Raw genomic sequence first — 23,142 nt, 5'->3', positions numbered from 1 at the left:
CATACTGCAATCATCAGTGGAGACACTAATCATCCAACAATCAACTGGAAAAATTACAGTTTTGTTAGTGATGGGCACGACAAGACATCCTGTGAAACATTGCTAAATTCCTTCTCTCTGAGAAGTATCTAGAACAGATAGTTCAGAACCCCACCCATAATGGAAATGTATTGGATCTAATGGCAACAAATGAACCTGACTTCTTTGAGGATGTCCACATCAAGACTGGTATCAGTGACCGTGATGCAGTAGTGAAGTTACAAAGGACAACTAAAACAAGTAAAAAGATGTATATGTTCAGTAAATCAGGTAAAAAAATCAATAGTACCACATCTCAGTGAAGAACTTAAACCTTTCAACACATGGAAGAGGAACTGTGGCTCAAGTGTAAAAGTATAGTTGACCACTGGATAGATACTCATTTGGTTGTCAAGAGAGCAATGCATGTAGCCTTCATTGAGTACCATAGCAGAATACTCTCAAATGATCTTTCAGAAAATCCATAGAAATTTTTGGTCATATGTAAAGGCTGTTAGTGTTACCAAAGGTAGTGTCCTGTTCCCAGTGAGTGAGTCAGAAACTGAAATTGAGAGTAACAAAGGAAGGGCTGAAATGTTTGGCTCTGTTTTCAAATGTTCCTTTACTAAAGATAGCCCTGGAGATTTGCCCCAATTTAATCATCTTACCACTGAAAAGATGAGTGAAATAAGTATTAATGTCAGCGATTTTAAGAAACAGCTGCAATTATTAAAATTAAACAAAGCTCCGGGTCCTGAGGGAATCTCTGTCAAACCCTATAATATATTTGTGGTTGATTTAGCTCCTCTTGTAACTATAATCTATTGTAGATTCCTCAAACAAAGAAAAGTGTCCATTTGTTGGAAAACAAGTGCAGGTCACACCTTTCTACAAGAAGAGTAGTAGAAATGATCCACAGTATCCTTGACATAGATTTGTTGTAGACTCTTAAAACATACGCCCTGCCAACCAGCATGGATTCTGAAAACATCTCTCATGTGAAACCCAACTTGCACTTTCTTCACATCGCATACTGAAAGCTTTGGATCAAGACAGGCAGGTAGATGCAGTATTTCTTGATTTCTGAAAATCATTTGACTCAGTACCACATCTACACTTATTATCAAAAGTACAATCATATGTGGTATCAAGCAAAATTTGTTACTGTATTGAGGACTTTTTGGTAGGGAGAATGCCACTTGGTATCTTGAATGGAGAGTCATCATCAGATGCAGAAGTAACTTTGGTAGTGCCCCAGGGAATTATGTTGGGCCCATTGCTGTTCATGTTGCATATTAATGACCTTGCAGATGATATTAATAGTAACCTCAGACTTTTCACAGCTGGTGCAGTTTTCTATAATGAAGTTCTGTCTCAAAGAAGCTGCATAAATATTCAGTCAGATCTTGATAAGATTTCAAAGTGGTGTAAAAATTGGCAACTTTCTAAATGTTCAGAAATATAAAATTGTGCTCTTCACAAAATGAAAAAAAAAATAGTACTCGACTTTAATATCAGTCAGTCACTGTTGGAATTGGCCGACTCATACAAAGACCTGGGTGTAACCCTTTGTAGGGACATGAAATGGAATGACCACATAGGGTCAGTTATGGATAAAACAGGTGGTAAACTTTGGTTTGTTGGTAGAATACGGGGGAAGTGCAATCAATCTACAAAGGAGATTGCATACAAATCACTCATACGACTGGCTCAAGTGTGTTGGACCCACACCAAACAGGATTAACAGGGCATATTGGGTGTGTACAGAGAAGGGCAGCACAAATGGTCACAGGTTTATTTGATCCATGGGAGAGCATCACAGAGATACTGAGGAAGCTGAACTGGCAGACTCTTGAAGATAGATGTAAACTATCCTGAGAAGGTCTGCTAACAAAGTTTCAAGAACTGGCTTTAAATTGTGACTCTAGAAATGTGCAACAACCCCCTGCATATCACTAACATAGGAATCATGAGGATAAGATTAAAATAATTACAGCAGGCACAGAGGCATTCAAAAAGTCATTCTTCTCACACTCCATATGTGAATGAAATGGGAAGAAACTCTAGTAACAGGTAGAATGAGATTTACCCTCTGCCACACACTTCACAATGGTTTGCAGAGTATTGATGTAGATGTAGTTGCAGATGTGTAATTTAAAGTAACAAACAATATTAAATGCTCCGAATGGAGTAAAGTGTACCATTTAGACCACGTTGCCAAAGGAACTGGAGGAAGTGTACACAAGAGAGACTCTTTGAGCTGAATATGTTTCTTAAGATGATCTTTGATCTCATTCATGGGGATAAAATATAAGGGATGAAATGATGAAAGATTTTTTGAACTTGTTGGATTTCTCCTCTTTGATTTGGAGTCATCTTGAGACCAATACATCCCTGCTGAAAAATTCAGACCCATTTCTGAAGTTCAGAATACATTTTCGGAAACTACTTCCACTATTACCACCCTAATGAAAATATTACAGCTGATGAGCAGATATTTGCAAGCAAAGCAAGGTATAAATTTACCCAATTCATCAAACCATTCTGACAAATATAGACTCGAGATTTTGACAGCCATAGGTGTAGTATTACAGCATTTTTGCCATGCTGTCCCATATATTGGTAAGGAGAAATGCTGACAGGGCAACCAGCTATTGAGAGAGTATTTCACATTTGTTCCATGGAGCCATTTCCAAACAAAAGAGTGAGTGTGACAACAAACTGTCTCTTCACATACCTTCAGTTTATGAAGGAACATTGACAGAAGAAACTGTTGTTAGTGGGAACAATGAACAAGATTCTCTGAAAAGTTCCTAGTTACATAAAGACTAACAGTTCTGGCTGTCATTCCATCATTATCTTGAAGAAGGCTGATGCATACTGACCTTGAACCAAAAGAAGGAAACCAAGAATGTCATTCTTGTCAGCACACTACATCCTGAACTAGCAGTGGGCGAACAAGAAATGAGAAACTATTGCCTTCCTTGACTCCTTGAAATATGATGTGGATGTCTTTGCTTAAATGATTCATAAATATGCAACTAATGTAGCTTGCAGGAGATTGCAGATACATATCTTTTACAACATGCTAGGCAGGGCAGCACGGGTCACCTACAATCAAATAACTAAAATAAAAAAAATTAAAAAAATTGTTCATTGTTCAACTGTTAAATGAACTCACAAGTGGAAAACAACAATGAACAGGACAACATTAAAAAGTCAGTTGAAGGAAGACTCAGTTGCAAGACTGGACACATCAAAAATATGACGGGTGTGTGAAACTCAAATGTGCCAGCATAACAAGATCAATTATACCTGTGTGAAATGAAAAGAGTGTCTGTGGGAAATGTGTACAAAAGTACCAATAATCTACTCAGTACGTGATTTCAGACTTGTGAAATGAGTAAATGTTAGGAACTTTAGAAATACGTCACACTCCTTAACAGATAAGTAATGTTCATGTATTGAAAATAGTAATATAAAAGTAATAGAATTTCAAAGTAAAGTTTTGGCTGAAATGTATCACATATACATGAATGGCAGATATATAGATCGTACTTTAGCCCTGTTGTTGATTTTTTTATAAAAATCTCATTGGAGACAAACGACCTCAGTGTTCTATGGGTATCACATTTTTTACTGTCCTAGCTCTAGGCCTAAATTTATATCATGACTCGGAAATACCGTGGACAGCTTGTTATTTTAGCTGAATAGTGTCATTGTAATTCTCACTGCCAAAAGATCAGAGTTCAAGCTCCACCAGTACCACTACATGTAACACTGTAAGGTTTTTCATTCTAAGTTTATCTAGCACCACACGTGAAATAGTGTTGTCATTGAACATTAATCACCACTATTCAAGTTTAGTTTAGTTATGTCATGTTCCGTAGATCATTTTTACGATTATTTTATCAATAGTGTGGTCCATTGCTCATGACCGGGCCAAATATCTCACGAAATAAGCGCCAAACGAAAAAACTACAAAGAACAAAACTTGTCTAGCTTGAAGGGGGAAACCAGATGGCACTATGGTTGGCCCACTAGATGGCGCTCCCATAGTTCAAACAGATATCAACTGCTTTTTTAAAAATGGGAACCACCATTTTTATTACATATTCATGTAGTACATAAAGAAATGTGAATGTTTTAGTTGGACCACTTTTTTCTCTTTGTGGTAGATGGCGCTGTAATAGTCACAAACATATGGCTCACAATCTTAGATGAACAGTTGGTAACAGATAGGTTTTTTAAATTAAAATACAGAACATAGGTATGTTTGAACATTTTATTTCAGTTGTTCCAATGTGATACATGTACCTTTGTGAAGTTACCATTTCTGAGAACGCATGCTGTTATAGTGTGGTTACCTGTAAATACCACATTAATGCAATAAATGCTCAAAATGATGCCCGTCAATTTGGCAATACATGTAACAAAATTCCTCTCAACAGCGAGTAGTTCGCCTTCCGTAATGTTCGGACATGCATTGAGAATGCGCTGATGCATGTTGTCAGGCGTTGTCGGTGGATCATGATAGCAAATATCCTTCAACTTTCCCCACAGAAATAAATCCGGGAATGTCAGATCTGGTGAACATGCAGGCCATGGTATGGCACTTCAACGACCAATCCACCTGTCATGAAATATGCTATTCAATACCGCTTCAACCGCAAGTGAGCTATGTACCGGACATCCATCATGTTGGAAGTACATCGCCATTCTATCGTGCAGTGAAACATCTTGTAGTAACATTGGTGAAACATTACATAGGAAATCAGGGTACATTGCACCATTTAGATTGCCATCGATAAAATAGGGGCCAATTATCCTTCCTCTCATAATGCTGCACCATACATTAACCCGCCAAGGTCGCTGATGTTCCACTTGTCACAGCCAACGTGGATTTTCTGTTGCCCAATAGTACATGTTATGCTAGTTTATGATACCACTGTTGGTGAATGACGCTTCACCGCTAAATAGAATGCGTGCAAAAAATCTGTCATCATCCCGTAATTTCTCTTGTGCCCAGTGGCAGAACTGTACACGACATTCAAAGTCATCGTCGCTATGCAGTTCCTGGTGCATAGAAATATGGTATGGGTGCAATCGATGTTGATGTAGCATTCTCAACACCGACTTTTTTTAGATTGCCGATTCTTGTGCAATTTGTCTACTACTGATGTGCGGATTAGTCATGACAGCAGCTAAAACACCTGCTTGGGCATCATCATTTGTTGCAGGTCGTGGCTGATGTTTCACATGTGGCTGAACACTATCTGTTTCCTTAAATAATGTAACTATCCGGTGAACGGTCTAGACTCTTGGATGATGTTGTCCAGGATACCGAGCAGCATACATAGCACACGCCCATTGGGCATTTTGATCACAATAGCCATACATCAACATGATATCAACCTTTTCCGCAATTGGTAAATGGTCCATTTTAACACGGTTAACGTATCACAAAGCAAATACCGTCCGCACTGGCGGAATGTTACGTGATACCATGTACTTATACATTTGTGGCTATCACAGCGCCATCTGTCACAAAGTGAAAAAAGTGGTCCAACTAAAACATTCATATTTCTTTACGTATTATGCTAATATGTAATAAAAAATGGGAGTTCCTATGTAAAAAAACGCAATTGATATCCATTTGACCTATGGCAGCGCCATCTAGGGGGCCAACCATAGTGCCATCTGGTTTCCCCCTTCAAGCTAGACAAATTTTGTTCTTTGTAGTTCTGTCATTTGACGCTTGTTTCGTGAGATATTTGGCCTGGTCATGATCAATGGACCACCCTGTATATAAAAACACAAACACACACACACACACACACACACACACACACACACACACACACACACACACACAAATAGTGCTAATATTAATATTACTGACATTTTTAGTTCTGCACATGGAACTACATTTAGAGGTACAACTTTTTTATTTTTATTTATTTATTTATTATTTTTTGAACCAGTTCTGAAGCAGAAACTCGTCTTTGGAATAGAAGGAGTTGTCCAAAAGAAATTATTTTAAGCTAGATTTAAAACGTCCTCTGCTATCTGCCAGACACTTTATGTTGTTGGGCAAATGATCCAAGATATTTGTTGCTGAATAATGTACTCGTTTTTGAGCATCTGACAGCTTCAATAATGGATAGGAAAAGTCATTTTTCCCTCTAGTGTTGTACATATGAACATCACTGTTCTTCACAAATTGAAATGGATTATTTATAACAAATTTCATTAGTGAATGTATGTACTCTGATGGTGCAGTTAAAATACCTAACTCCTTGAATAGGTGCCTACATGCCATCCTTGGGTGAACACCACTAATTATTCTCAGTGCTCTCTTTTGTGCAATGAATACTTTATGTCTAAGTGAAAACTATTTCATAAGACAATAGGAGGCTGATCTGTTTATTATGAAGACTAGTGATTATACGAAGAGCGAAAGAAGCTGAACTTAATAGTTTAAGAAGCTCAGTAATATGCTTCTTCCATTTCAAGTTGTCATCAATTTGAACACCCAAAAATTTGGGAAAATCTACCCTGTTTACTGTGCCCTGTTCATACACTACATCAGTTGTCGATACGAGTCTATTTGGTGCACAGAACTGGATATAGTGAGATATTCATGGTACATAATTACATGATGCAGTACAAATTGTATTACTGTTGTAACTTTTATGACGTAAACACTGAAATTATTTGCGTCAGTCATTGTTCATAGTGGTTTTAGTGGACAGAAAAACATTTTCTAAGCACTGAATGATGTCTGTGTGAACATTTTGTGCATTTCACCAGCAGTGGCAGCCATGGCTGCTGCCAGTTCAAACATATTTTCAGATGGTTCATTCATGTTGTAGCCTCTACAGCCTAATCAACTGGTGATTTTCCTGTAACAAAATTGCAAATCTTGTTTTCTTTTTCTCAGTGGTTCTGTATGTTTTTTGTTTACTGAATCCAAACTTGATGTTTTCCGTCTTGTAGGAGGTTGGCATCACAATGGAAAACACAAGATATCTCAATTTTCCCACTTTTTTCAGGTTTTTTTGCTTATCTCTCAATAACTCTGCCTTTTTTTTTAATAAGATGACCACTCTACATATAAGTAAGGCAGACAAAATTTTCTAAAAATTCTCTAGTCTTGTTTGGTTTTTCAGTGAGCGGTATTGGTGCTAGAGCACACTTCTGCAAAATTGTCAAAGATAACCACTCCCATCCTGTAGAGCTAAAAAAATATGCATGTTACAAATAAAAACCTTTACAGCACATGAAAGTACATTAAATTCCTTGCAGGAGATGTCTGTAACATTCACTTTTACATTAGGGGAAAGAAGCAAAGCGAAAATTGCAAAAAAGCTACCTTCTGTGCCTACAACTCACCTGCCTATATATAATTGGCTCTATACTTTCAAGAGTATTACATTAAAAAGATGTTAGTTTGAATAAACTGAGAGGAAAGCATGTTCAGTGAAAACATAAACAAATTATACAATATGTTAGGTACATGACACTGAGTAGAAAGATGAATCTGATATCTGCATGTAGTAACATGATAAATTGTGTAGTTAACTATTGATGTATAAATAAACACTTTTATTGATGTTGAAGCATGCAACAAGTGATTTTTGCCACTTTCAAAACTGTCACACTGTGAGCCGACTTACTGCTGTGTCTACACACAAAGTCCAAGCTATAGGCACAGGTGGTGGTAATTGAATACATGTGGTAATGCAACATCTCGTTTATTAACAACAATATACACGCACAAAAAAACTCATAATATTCTCACTTAAAATGCTCACGAGGGCGATTGCGCGACAGTGGTGGATGGCTCAACCCACTAATCCCAGTGATTGAGCATGCAGTACAGTCTCGTAGCTGCAGAAGGACAACGGTCATGTGAGTGGCCGAGCGTGTTATTTGTCTGCTGACTCATGGATACCATTTAATTTGCTGGCACAAGAAACATAGCAAACAAGTAATGGCTGTCTGGTTTGCATATGCGATGGTTGGTAGAGTGCATTGTGCTCAATCTGTGTGGACCATAGCTCAAGAGATTGAAGAATGGTGTAGAACTCCATGCAGTATCAGCTGCTTGTTCTCACTACCGTCTCTCTTTGTGGCCTGTACACCCTTGGGCACTGCATTGTTGCCGAGCTTTGGTCTAACAGTACTTCTGCATAGGGGAGTGGAGCTCGTTAGGCGCAAGAATTGAAAATGTTCCATCTACAGCTAGCATACCTGTATGTCTGTGTCTCACATGCTTGTGGTGACTTCTGCATGAGCACAATGGTGGCAGTGTGTGATGCAGCATGAGCACAATGGCTGTAGTGTGTGACATCACGTGCGGCTGGTGTGGCATGCACGGGGGTGTGCGTGGGCTGCTTTGTGCGGTGTGACATTATTATGATGCAGCATGGACATTTGAAGCGGACACAGCAGCCGGCATGTGTGATGTAGTCCGCTGGCTGGAATGCAGTCCAGGCAGCCGTCTGGGTGGGGCGGTTGGGGTGCTCATGGCTGCTTGGTGACAGCTGGCAGCTTGAGTGAGTCACCGGCAGGTGTGGGGATGGGCTCTGCATGGCTGGTTACATTGTCCATTGCCAAGCCCACCTCCAGGTTGAAGAAATGTGCAGCAGCTGGTTCTGTCTAGATGTATGCCTATTTTACTCTGTCACTGGAGACTTTAGTCAGCCTATAATTGTACTTGACCTCCAATGCCTTCCCACCATGAGTCATCAAGTGGTGCAGTGCCAAGTAGGATGGCCAAAGTGGTAGCTGTAACACACCTGTGTGCGGCACTGTAGATCTGCTTGGAACGAAAGCTCTGCCTGTGCTGTGCCGCATCAGTGGGTGCGGTCAGAGTCCAGCCATGTGACAGTGCAGACATGCTGCTTGTAGTGGAGCCAAGGTGTCATGTGGCAGCAGTAATTCCTCCATGAATTCTCTGGAGATGGAGAGTGACTGGCCATAGATGTGGCGTGCTGGTGAGGTGCCGATCTTTTGCTTGAGGATCACTCACAGGTCAAGGAGTATGAGCCAGGAGTGCCTCCATCCAGGAGGTATCATGGCACATCAGGGCCATCTTCAGCATCTGATGGAGCTGGTTGGTAGATTGTCATGCAGTTCAGCCACACACCACACAGATGGGTGACGTTTTTGAACACAGTTGAACCGGCAGCTGTTGTGTGTAATTACGTGGCTAGGGCAGCTGAAGTGCACCATTCAGGTATCAACAAAGGCAGTAGTGACCGTCTCAGCGGTAATGTCTGCTATGGACATCACCTTCAGTCAGCAGGTGAAGTAGTCCACCACTGTAAGAAGGTAGCATTTGCCTTGGGACAGAGTAAATGGGCTTGGTGCACTGGCATGACATGCATGTGCATGCCTACCGACGGAAGTTTCTCGAAGTCTAAGCTAGATAAAACATGGCGCCATTAGCAACACCATGATGTTTGCACTGGGATTTGATAACATGGGGACACAGTTTTGAACTCTGCATGAGACTGTCTGGAAAGAACGGATGATATGTGCCTGTCATAATGTCGCATCAGACCTTCTGGGACCAATTCTAGATGTAGGCCACTGGAGGTGTTGTGTTGGAAGCTGTCCAGTTCTCCATCGCCCTCCTGTTCTTTTGCGGCATCTTCAAAGTTCAGTGAGATGGAGATGACTGCACAGTCACGGGACAAGCTATCAGCAACAATATTGTCCATCCCGGAGATGTGCAGATGCCCATTGTGATCTGCAACACATACTCCAACTGCTGTAGTTGGCATGGTGAACGGTTGGTGTTGTTGATCCACAAAGTGTCTGTTATAGGTTTATGTTCAGTGAAGATAATGAAGTGGTGGGCTTATACCGACAAGCAGAAGTGTTTCATCACCTGATACACAGCCAGCAGCTCATGGTTGCATTCCCTCCAAGGGCATTGATAATGTCGATAACTTTCGCAAGAAGAAGCCACGGTGTTCGCATTGATGGCCAAGTCCACATCATGTAGATGGATGAGTAGTACAGCTTTGGCAAGGCACCATTTAGACATTTAGATAAAGCTGTGCTCTATTCATCAGTCCAGGTTACAGGAGCCCTTGCTTTTGCAGTGGGGCTGCATTGCGCTGTAGTCAGAGCTTTGAGCACTGTGAGAGCATTACTCAGATTGTGCGAGTAGAACTTAATCATCCCGAGGTAATGATGTAGGCCTTTGTGAGTTTTTGTGTGTGTGTGTGTGTGTGTGTGTGTGTGTGTGTGTGTGTGTGTGTGTGTGGCATGTTCACTATTGCCCGTATTTTGTCTGGCAAAGGTGTAGATCCAGTAGGTGTGTTTAAATGTCTGCAAAATTCAATTATTGCAGGTTGATCACAATGCCAGCCTCTATGAGGTGCTGGAAAACAGTTGTTACGTGGTTGTGGTGTAGCTTGGGTGTCTCGTGGAACACAAGGATGTCATCATGGTATGCAAAGCAGCATGGTTAACCTATCAAGATGCCATCCAAGAAGTGCAAAATCTGAGCAGCTTTCTTGAGGCCAAACATCATAAACATGCTCTCGTAGAACCTGAGGGAAATGGTAATAATGGTTTTTCCTACACCATAAGGTGCGATAGGATCTGTGTGTACATCTTCGCATGGTCAGTTTTGCTAAAAACAGTCACACCTGCTGGGACATGGCTAAATTGTTGCAGATGCAGCACCAGAAATCTGTCTGCCACAGTCCTGGAATTTAGCATGCAGAAGTCCCCATGTGTGTGCCACAAATTATCCTTTTTAGGCATCAAATGCGACACAGAACTGTGCCGCAGCTAATAAAAAAGTCCTCCATTGAAGAGAGTGTACAGAAAGGTCTCTGCAGTTCGGTTGCGCTACCACCGAGGCTTTATGGATTGCCCAAAATTCATAAAGAAAATGTTCCGTTAAGACCGATACTAAGTGCCATTGGTTCGCCCACCTACTCGTTAGCCAAGTTTTAGATTACACTGTTAAAACCACATGTGGGCCATTTGGACTCGTATATAAAGAATTCGACACATTTCATCAGCAGATTGAATGGCATAGTGGTCCAACCGGAGGACATATTGGTCAGCTTCGATGGGGTATCGCTGTTTACCATGGTTCCACTTAATGATGTATTGGAACAGCTGGATCGAATTTTTTCCTGCCGATATTTTAGAGTTGTTTAAGTGTTGTTTGACGACCACATACTTCAAGTGGAGTGAACAGTTTTATGAGCAAACGGATGGCGTGGCTATGGGAAGCCCCCTAAGTCCTGTAATTGCAAACTTATTTATGAAGAAATTCGAAGAACAGGCCTTAGGTACTGCCAGCAAGAAACCAAATGTATGGTTCCGATATGTGGATGACACGTTTGTGTTGTGGAGACATGGTAGGGAGGAACTAAGCCGGTTCCACGAACACCTGAACAGTATAAACTCGAGAATTCAGTTTACAATGGAGGAGGAGGTAGACGGCAAACTACATTTCCTCGATGTGCTTGTGTTTAGAAACGAAAATGGTAGTTTGGGCCACTCAGTGTACCGCAAATCCACGCACACGGACCGTTATTTGCACCGGGATTCGAACCACCACCCACAACAGAAGCGGGGTGTTATCAAGACGTTAGCGGACAGAGCTAGGAACATTTGTGAACCTGAGTTGCTCGACGCTGAGATGGAACATCTCCACAATGCACTAACGAAGAACGGATATTCGTCCGCTGAAATAAAGCGTGCGTTGAGGCAGCCACGCAGAAATCATACTGACGTACAGGCTACTGCAAAATCTAAGGTTTTCCTGCCGTTTGTTAAAAATGTAACGGAAAGAATAGGGAGGATCTTGACGAAGCGGAATATTACCGTAATTTACAAGCCCACCAGGAAGATACAGGAATACCTTAGGCCTGCCAAGGACGCTCGCAAACCATTGGAAAAATCTGGAGTGTATAGGATCCCATGCAGCTGTGGTGATGTTTATGTGGGTACCACCTAAAGAACTGTTTCTAAACGTTTGGAAGAGCACAAGGGAAATTGTAGAAGAGGAGAAACGGAACGATCAGCTGTTGCGGAGCATGCTTTCCAGCCAGGGAACCACAATAATCGTTTCGGGGAGACGCAAGTACTAGCAGCCACGAGCGGTTAAGGCTCTACAGAGAGGCAATCGAAATCGCTAAACACCCAAATAATTTCAACCGAAAGGAGGAGGGCGTCAAATTAAACGGTATATGGATGCCGGTGTTAAAGAAGATGTGTACCACTCGTCCACTACTGGGTGATGGCAACGGCGATCGACGGCGACGGACAGCAGCCAATTGCACTGACGTTTTCAAAACACGTGACGTCACGCGGGGGCACGCGGACACGGAATTTAGCGGCAGTCAGTAGCGAGCCAGTGTGTGTGTTGGACCTTCCATCAAGCTACGGACCCCCTTGAAGATGTCTGCCGCAGTCGGAGACGAAACGTTGGGAATCACCACAGAATTCATCAACCGACCACGGCATAACAGCCCGGATAATTATAATGGACATGATATTTCCGGCCGTGAAAGTTTACATTTTAGTATAGGAACCTTAAAGACTCTCTCTCTACTTTTGAAGTAATTAGGTACTCGAAGAATACTTTTTAACAACTATCAGTATATTTGAGCTTCATAAAGAACAAAATTCACACTTCTCACATAAACATTAGACTTCTCGTAAGTAAATCGTGTTGTCTCACATTAGAAACATATTTAAGTACATTTAGCAAAGAGTTGGCTTAACTACCATAACTCTATTACAAACAAATCATAAAATACGTCTTGCCTCCAGCAAGCCCAAGATAAGAGTTTTTTTTTAGACTTCAGAATCTCAATTGTTCTTGCTATTTATAACAATGGTCACTGATACAATTATCACAGAATAACCTAGAAGTTCCACAGTTCTTCCGTATACTTTCACTAGAACTTCCACGGATCACCCGACAAGTACTTGTCAGTGCCGTTTGTCCACTGCGTCTACCTTCCACCCATGACTGATTTCACACCTGCGCACACAAACATGTGACGCGCAATAGATACGATTCTGGCATCCCACTCTCACATCTAAAATATCGTGTGTTTGAGATGGTAGAAGGCCGAGTGGTTCTAGAATTTAAACAGAAATTCTCAAAACACTACATATTCCCCTCCTCAGATCGAACACACGATAATTTTTACATAATCATTATGTAAATAACATCACCCATAACATTACATATCATAACCATATACTTTTCTTCTACATGTTTATATACATATTTTTTTCAACTACAATTCTTTGGATTCTGTTAAAGAGGCTTCTGCTTACAGTCTTTCTACTCTTTTCTTGCTCTACTTTGTTCAAACTTGAGCATTTGTGCAAGGTTTTACTCAACTTTTCTAATATTTATTAATTATGAGGACTCCCTTTCTCTGATTGTAAGCTCCAGATATTTGTGGCACAAGAGTAATCTACTTTCTGTTCTCATCTATTGCACTACCTTTCCTTAGTATGTACTATTTCTATTATTCTTCATAGTTTGAAGGAACTCCGGACAAAATGAAAGTGTTCCCTAGACACTCGTAAACTTCCATGAAATGTATTAACGCTCGTTGTGCATAGCATTCAAACTTTCCAGAATAATCCCTACCAGATTTTGTAACTTTCATCACAATACTGTCCCTTTCCCCTGGGATCAGTACCTATACCTTGCTTGTGGTTGACCTTATGAGAGCACTTCCTCTTTCCATTCTGGTAGGCACACCCCTTTATAAAACATTCCTATTTTTTAGGCCACAGGTTGTCCTATCTTCATGTAGGTATGCCTGTCCTTTATATTTAGTAAATGCCGGGTATGCCTCCCTTAATCTTTCTGAGAGGGTTCACGGTTCATTACCCTAGTATATGTTTCTATGTATACTATAATCAAGTACTTTCTGGTAAATCTACTCTACACTTCACATTCACTTTTTAATTTAATTCATAGAGTCCTCCTCAACTTCTATACTCTTAGTAGATACTACACCTACCTATAATTCAAGTCCTACTATCCTACTATTCATCAAATTTCAGAATATTTATTATACTGACTTTTCTTAAATGACTATCACGATCAATTCCACTCTTGTTTGTGTTCTTTGTCTTTGCTCACGCGTCCTCCTTATGTATACTTGATGCAGAATCTTAATAGTTTTTATATACTTATGTATATGTATGATAGTTTTTTATATATATTTGCGATGTAGAATCATCACAGTCTTTATATATATTTGTATGTGCGTATGTGCATATTTTCTTATATAGACACATTCTTTCCCCTACAACACCTGGCAGTCTCACATCACAGCAGGTTTCTAGTCTGTAATTTCAATGTTTGTGTATAAGGGTATTCTTGTGTGTATGCGGATGTGTCTTCATGTTGTCTTCATGTAGTCTGATTCTTCATCCTTCTTATCTAAATTTAAGATGTAGGTTGTTATAAACCAGGGAAACAAGAAAGGACTTCAGCGATAGAAGTTTGTGAATATGGAAAGAGGGAAAAAATAGATAGGTTCTCAAATGAGAAGCACGAAAGGAAAAAAATAGATATGATTGCTGAGATCTAAGAAGAGAAATAAAATAGCCCCAAAGACAGGAAATCCTTACCACCCTCCTTCCCCAGGATCCCTACCTCTCAGGTACTTGAGTGGGACACCGTAGGAGGTTTGGTGTTAAATCATCTCCTACAGAATAGACATTCCCACCTTCGCCCTTGAGGTCCCCGAAGGAAATCTTAGCAACCCTATGGAAACAGCAAATGGTGAAGAATCAGGCACACTTATTTGCGAGGGTTGTCTGAAAGGTGTGATGTGTGTTTTGTGTTAGCCATGGTTTATTTGCTCTTGAAAACCATGCTTTTATCTACAACACCCATCCCTTTCAAACTTAATACAAACCTTCCCATTTATATCACATCTCACAAAAGGTATAAAATATTCTATATAAAATAGAAAATCTATATACTATGGTATATTAGTTGTTCCACTAGTCACACAATATTATATTTTCTAAAACACATAATATTCCATTCATTTCAATTTATCTAAATACCACTTTTTACCTGTGATTCTGTAGGATTGTTTTTTATTTGACTGTAATATCCATTTTTCTGTGATATAAGATTACAGGATAGTTTAAGATTTTAGGAATAGATGACAGAGTAGTTTAAGATTTTAAAGGAATTCGATGCAGGGAAACTGTTTTGGAAGAAACACCGAAAACAATTCAGGATCCGACAGTCTTCACTCCGCCCATTAACTCAGAATGTTAATGTCCCTGGGGGATATATGACTCCGCCCGGGTCCCATGGATATGATATTAACTTTTCTTGTGCTCTTACAGGCCAATACTTCTCTTTAAGCTTCTTTTGGAAATCTCCCCAAGAGGAAAAGGTCTCAATATTTATGTTTCCCCATTCTGAGGCTTCTCCTAGAAGGTAACCCACAGCAAATTCGATCTTTTTAGAATCTTCCCAATTTTCTGGCAAAGCCTGGTTAAACCTTTTCAAAAAAATGTGTTGGATGTACCTCTCTATTAAATTTAGGGAATTGTCTCGATAACCCCAAATGAGCTCCCAATTGCAAATCAGTAACTGCTTCACTGGTTAACACCACATTAGGTGAAGTTACTCGTTTTTCTACTTGTTCCTGGATAAGTTTGAATTCTCTCCAGAGTTCATCTATGCCCTTCCTGGTATCAGTAAGTTCAGAAGAAGCCATAGGCGACAGGTTCCCAAATGTTATTCTCGCGGTAACTTTTCTTTCTATAATTTCATCAACTTGTTCTTCCAAACTACTTATATTTACAATATAATAGTTTGCTATTTTCTCTTTAAAGCTTCTTTCTACATTATCCACTCAGGTACTCACACCTGTAATTTATGATTGAATGACAGGCATTAATTCGCTCTGCTTATCTACTCTCTCTTTTAAAGTACTCAGTCCCTGCTGTACAGCATTCAATTTAACGTTACACACATTTTTGAAAGATCCTAATTTTTCGTTGATTTCTGATTCTACATTATTGCATCTGTCCTCAATCTCAAATTCTAATTTTTTTTTGATAACTCCTGGAATTATCATTCTGTTTTCTACTATGGTCAGTGAACATTTGATTTACATGAATGTGCAAGGAACTAGTCAGTTCATTCTTTAAATTTGTCTTAAAATTCTCTACTTTAGTATTTAAAGTGTTGAATTCAGTCTTCAAATCTCCCATGCCTTCACATAGATTACTAAATTCTTTACTTTGTGAATCTACCTTGGCATTTAACAATCCTAAAGTTTCATACTGAACATCAAATTTAGCATTTAAAGTTCCACTCTGACCATCTAATTTAGCATTTGCAGACTCTGAGCATTTAAGGCTTCATTTAATTGAGTTTTGATTACATTTACCTACTCAGACCAATCTGGCCCTTCTTTACTAATTTTCATAGCCATGACTGGTTATGAAGTTTCCCCAACTTGCTGTTCGTTATCCATATTTTTACAAGCTTTAGACCTTGTGAGCATTTAAAAATTAACTTTAAGTATAATAACTACACTAATAAAGTTCACTCAATAGTTTGTATCACTTCTTGCTAAGGTACTAAAGTTTTGTTTCGCACTCACCTAGCATAGACTTTTGGCAGTGTAGGTGAGCGGATGTGATGGCAGGTCAGCACCGGTGAACAGCAGCTGGTGCCAGTGACATCGGATGTAGGGTGGTTTCCACGTCTGCATCCTTATGATGTGTGTGAGAGCTATATACTCCCTGCACCAGATCTTTTTGGTCATATCTTTCTAGGCGTGTCTCTTCTTAGTCTAATATGTCAAGAGCTTCAATCCAGTTTTTAACATTGTGACTTTCTTTAGTCTTCTCCTTTTTTACATTCATAAATTTTCTCCATCTGATACTTTGGGCTTAATTCAATTTCTTGGAATGATTCTTTTGTCTCATTATGCTCAGTTGCTATGGCAAGACATGATATCTTCTTATCTAGTTTTTGTCTCAAAATTCCTGTCTTCTTGTGTCCTTTCACACCAGTCACCACATTCTAACATTTTGAAGACAAGAATTTGGGAAGTGTATGTGCAGACTTCCCACTTCTCTTATACAAGTTGACTTACTTGGTGTACACAGCGACTTATTTGGTGTACACAGCCTATCTTCTTCTCTGGTTATCCGGCTTCTGGAATCTCTATAAACTTCTTCTCTGAAGAATGATGCTAGTTACAGGAACCTTAAAGACTCTCTCTCTATTTGTGAAATAATTAGGTACTCGAAGGATACTTTTCAACAACTATTGGTATATTTGAGCTTCATAAAGAACAAAATTCACACTTCTCACATAAGCATTAGTCTTCTTGTAAGTCACTCATATTATCTCACATTAGAAACAGATTTAAGTACATTTAGCAAAGAGTTGGCTTAACTACCGTAACTCTGTAATAGATTCTTCAACCTGTAGTAGTGCTATGACTGTATGATGAAGAGAATAGATTGCTACTCACCATATAGTGGAGATGCTGAGTTCCAGACAGGCCCAACAAAAAGACTGCTAAACAAGTAAGCTTTTGGCTAAGAGGCCTTCTGTATTAGAAAACACACACATTCACGCAAATGCAACTCGCACACATGTGACCACTGTCTCTGGCTGCCCGAAACCAGATTTTGCCTTACATACATACTTATCATAATTATTTACAGTAAGGTGCAATCTAGTGTTTCCTTACAGTGTTGTTATTTTGAAGTAGAATATTTTTCTTTTAAAATCCAATGACACATCAGCTGCCAAAGAACTTGGGCATGAATTTCAGGACTGTAGTATATGACTGAATTAAATAGCTTTTGTGATTCGTTTGTATCAAGTGACACCTAGATTGCAGCAGATGTCAGTACTTTCTCAGAATTAGACTTGACTTGTATGTTCCAGGCATCCAGAATTATTTTACATTTGCTGTACTCCTGGTTGACTTTAAGTTACCTTTTAATAAAGTCTGAAATAAACTTAAAATTTGTATGACAATACACACTGATGCTTGTAATGGTGCTACAATTTACACAATGTTTTGATTTTCTATTACTCTCATGTCAGAGTCTGGCTACCAAATAATCCATCATCTATGATAGAGATGTATATGGGAAGTTGATCGTTGCCCACATCCTGAAGTACATTTTCATCCTAAATAGTCATCCAAATGGCTCAAAATTGGAGACATTGATAGCCAAGCAATTACTGTGATGAAACAAGGAAAAGGAGGTGGAGAGATATTGACAATTCAAGTTGTGGCCTTAGCGAATATGAAATGTTACTGGGTGAGCTTGTACGCTGCTGTTTATAAGGAGGACACAATAATAAATATATTTAATTCTTGTTATCTATAAATACATGCTAAGTGCAGCTTGCATGCATTTTCAAGAAATAACAAGAGTATTAGGAAAATAATAGATTGCTACTCACAATAAAGATGACCCATTGAGTTGCAGACAGAAAAGTCTATTAGACATAGTCTCCACCCAACAGTTTCCATCTTCTCGTCTTATCACCTCTGTCCTTTTCGCATTCCTTCACCCTCTTTGTGTGCCACCCTCTACCAATGTACCTGCATGTTCTTATCTCTTCCCTGATCCTGTTCTGCTTGCCTTTCCCCCCACCCCCGCACCCCACCTCCTGGTGCTGTGCTGGGAGTCTCTAGACCCTGCACACTCTGGTAGGCAGGACTTTCTCTCCCTCCACCTGTAACCTGTTATCTCTCCCCTTTCCTGCCCCACTCCTGCCTGTGTAAGTGGTTATATGTACACGAGGTGGGTTTCATTGTGTGAATTTGTGTTTGTTTTCTTTGCTGAAGAAGGCTTTGGCTGAAAGCTATTAATGTGTAACAGTCTTTTCATTGTGCTGGTCAGAAACTCAACATGTGATCTTTACTGTGAGTAGCAATCTATCCTTTTTCTGATAGTGTTGTTAATCCAACCTAGAGCTTCCATGATTTCATTTTTCATGAAATAATTCTCTTATTGAATGCTAAGGAGGTACCAAGCAACTTTGTGTCATATGGGCCTGTCACAGCAGATATTGTGTGTGTGTGTGAGTGGGAGGGGGGGGGGGGGGGGGTTGCATGTATGTTTCTTGTCCTCTACAGTTAGTTCACTTAATTTTTAAGAAATATATACAATTTAAAATTTTGTACTGTTTTTTATTGGTATCCTTAATTTTATAGGTTACTGCAGAGTGCTTCTGGAAAATGTACTGATACATCAGGAGAAGGTCTTACAAATTCAAGTGGCGTTATCAGTGTTGACAGTTTGCAACCATCATCCTACATCTGCAAACGCTGTGGCAAGATATTTCCTGATGCAATAAGCTTGAGAAAGCATTCTTTGAATGATAAGAGGAGACCATTTGTGGCAGCAGGATTGGAGACATTCAAAAGTGTAGCATTGGAGTGGTGGTTTTGTGAAATATGTCAAAAAAGATTCAAATCAAAAGACTTCCTGACAGTACACATGTCAGAACACGCTACAGAAATTGAGACAACTGCTTCATCTGTGAGTGAAGATGCTGAGGCTGTAGAACGCAAATGTGAGCAGGTAAAACCACGCCCATACAAGTGTGAAGTCTGTGGAAAATCTTTCACTGAATCATCCAGATTGACAAGACACGCAAATTCACACTCGGGTGTGCACCCATATAAATGCAATTTGTGTGGCAAATCTTTCAGACAGTTATGCCATCTGAAACGACATGAACTTATACACACTGGGGAACTACCATATAGTTGTGATGTTTGCGGCAAATCATACAATAGATCTGACCGACTTGAGAGTCACAAACGCACACACACAGGGGAAGTGCCTTACTGCTGTGAATTCTGTGGTAAAGGTTTTAAAGACCCTTTCAATCTCAAGAGGCACAAACGTCAGCACACTGGAGAAAGACCATACAGTTGTGATATCTGTGGAAGAACTTTCACTGTGTCTATTCGTATGAAGGAACACAGGAAAATTCATGAAAAAAAGAAAGAGTATACTTGTGATGACTGTGGTGGAACTTTTACAGAATCTCATGCTTTAACTGTGGTGAGACGTGATGGAGAAAGGAAACGAAGTTGTGAAGTTTGTCGTAAACAGAGTGGTAAATTTAGGAGACGCAGGCGAGCAGGAATGATAGGACCATTACCAACATTTGACTGTGAAGATTGTGGTAAATCTTTTGATCGGTTAAGTGGGTTGGAAAGACACAAACGAATGCATACAGGAGAACGTCCCTTTGGTTGTGAACATTGTGGCAGGTCTTTCACTCAGGCTAGAGGTTTGAAGAGTCACATATGTACTGATACAGAAGGGCCACCATATATCTGTCAAATTTGTGGTAAAAGTTTTGACATATCCAGTAGTCTTAAGAAACATAACACAAAGAAACACAAAATGTAGTATGTGCTTTTTTTTGTGATACTTGTTCTAAGTTGTGAATTTTGAAGCACTAGCACAAATAGCGGTGAATCTATGTTATTGTGAAATCAGCTTGTGATATGACTCTGATTCTGCTGCCATATCCATCTTGTGGTCTTCATATTGACAGTTGGAGGAATTCTGTAAGCTTCAGAAACTGAAAGAGCCCACAAATAAACAGATTGGTGCTGTACATTTGTGTTAACATGCACTATTGTTCTTAGCTGTAAAAAGAAGTTGGTGATATACATTCCACAGGGATTGTGTTGCTTCAGTCTATTATGGTGGATCAGGAGAGGTGCTTGCATTAACTTCTACATTTTTGGGTCTTCAGATAATAATACAGTAAAACCTGTAATTGATTAAAATGATAGCTAACATTATGAATGTGACTTAAAACAAAGTGTTTTAATAAAGTGTATTGTTATGGAAAATTATACTGCTACTGGTTCAACATATTTGGAGATAAATTCTCACACTTTACACCAAAGTGCTGTCAGATTTTTAAAAAAGGTTTCACTGTTGGTACTCTGTTTTAAGACTTGTCAGTTGTATATACAGAAGAATGATTTGATTTGATTTCTTTATTAATCCGTGAAACAATTTACATTGTATGGATTTCGTCATTGAATAATAGACAATTTAACAGTTCTCATTTGTTTCTTACACAATAGTTGACAGTGAAATTTTCTTATAATCTAATTTACATTTTTCAGGCTTCCTTTTATAATTCAAGTACTCCATTACTGTATAGTAACTTTCATTTTGTGAAATTTGTTTTTAGTTTTTCTGTGAACGAGGACATTGCCTCTATGTCTTTTATGTTTTGTGGTAATTTGTTATATAATTTGATGGCATTGTACATTAGACTCTGTTGCGTTTTAACTTTATTTTTTTCTATCCAGATGCAAATTATTGCAGTTCCTAGTTTTGTAACCATGTACAGAACCATTGTTAACATAGTATCCAATATTTTTTTAATGTATGTAACATTCTGAAAAATATATTCACATGGGACAGTTAAGATTTCCAGAATTTTAAAAAGTTCAAGGCAGTGAGCCATGCTGCTACTCTTGGTCATTACACATACTGCTCTTTTCTGCAATTTGAATATAGCTTCGATATTTTTCCTGTTCACTGCCCAGAATATTATCCCATAACTAATAACAGATTGGATATACATGTACATCTACATCTGTACTCCGCAAGCCACCTGACAGTGTGTGGCAGAGGGTACTTTAAGTACCTCTGTCGGTTTTCCCTTCTGTTTCAGTCTCGTATTGTTCATGGAAAGAAAGATTGTCGGTATGCCTCTGTGTGGGCTCTAATCTCTCTGATTTTATCCTCATGGTCTCTTTGCAAGATATACATAGGAGGTAGCAGTATACTGCTTGACTCCTCGGTGAAGATATGTGCTCAAAACTTAAACAAAAGCCCATACCGAGCTACTGAGCGTCTCTCCTGCAGAGTCTTCGACTGGAGTTTATCTATCATCTCCGTAACGCTTTCGCATTTACTAAATGATCCTGTAACGAAGTGCGCTGCTCTCGGTTGGATCTTCTCTATCTCTTCTATCAACCCTATCTGGTACGGATCCCACACTGGTAATCAATATTCAAGCAGTGGGCGAACAAGTATATTGTAACCTACTTCCTTTGTTTTTGGATTGCATTTCCTTAGGATTCTTCCAATGAATCTCAGTCTGGCATCTGCTTTACCAACAATTAACTTTATATGATCATTCCATTTTAAATCACTCCTAATGCATACTCCCAGATAGTTTATGGAATTAACTGCTTCCAGTTGCTGACCTGCTATATTGTAGCTAAATGATAAAGGATCTTTCTTTCTATGTATTCGCAGCACATTACACTTGTCTACATTGAGATTCAATTGCCATTCCCTGCACCATGAATCAATTCATTGCAGATCCTCCTGCATTTCAGTACAATTTTCCATTGTTACAACCTCTCGATATACTACAGCATCATCCGCAAAAAGCCTCAGTGAGCTTCCAATGTTATCCACAAGGTCATTTATGTATATTGTGAATAGCAACAGTCCCACGACACACCCCTGCGGCACACCTGAAATCACTCTTACTTCAGAAGACTTCTCTCCATTGAGAATGACATGCTGCATTCTATCTGGGAACTCTTCAATCCAATCACACAATCGGTCTGATAGCCCATAGGCTCTTACTCTTTTATTAAACAACTGTGGGGAACTATATCAAACGCCTTGCGGAAGTCAGGAAACATGGTATCTACCTGGGAACCCGTGTCTATGGCCCTCTGAGTCTCGTGAAGAAATAGCGTGAGTTGGGTTTCACACGATCATCTTTTTCAAAATTCCTATAGAGTAGATTTCTAGTCTCCAGAAAAGTCATTGTACTCGAACATAATACGTGTTTCAAAATTCTACAACTGATCGATGATAGAGATATAGGTCTATAGTCCTGCACATCTGTTCGACACCCCTTCTTGGAAATGGGGATGACCTGTGCCCTTTTCCAATCCTCTGGAAGGCTATACTCATCTAGATACCTACGGTACACCATTGCAAGAGGGGGGGGGGGGGGGGCAAGTTCCTTCGCGTACTCTGTGTAAAATCGAACTGGTATCCCATCAGGTCCAGCAGCATTGCCCC

General features: G+C 39.5%; 1 protein-coding gene across 2 annotated transcripts in view; it reads left to right on the top strand.

Moving 5' to 3' along the window:
* LOC124711563 (zinc finger protein 726-like) overlaps nucleotides 1–21,201 on the top strand; it is a 167,093-nt gene extending 145,892 nt beyond the window's left edge. For both annotated transcript variants that reach the window (XM_047241703.1, XM_047241704.1), the window contains exon 6: nucleotides 19,263–21,201. In XM_047241703.1, the coding sequence (XP_047097659.1) occupies nucleotides 19,263–20,475 (1,213 nt within the window). In that variant the 3' untranslated portion in view covers nucleotides 20,476–21,201. The remainder of the gene's footprint in view (nucleotides 1–19,262) is intronic.
* Nucleotides 21,202–23,142: the final 1,941 nt, after the last annotated feature.

The sequence above is a fragment of the Schistocerca piceifrons genome, chromosome 8 (genome assembly GCF_021461385.2).
Source record: "Schistocerca piceifrons isolate TAMUIC-IGC-003096 chromosome 8, iqSchPice1.1, whole genome shotgun sequence".
NCBI lineage: Eukaryota > Metazoa > Arthropoda > Insecta > Orthoptera > Acrididae > Schistocerca > Schistocerca piceifrons.
This window is presented reverse-complemented; position numbering and strand designations above follow the sequence as displayed.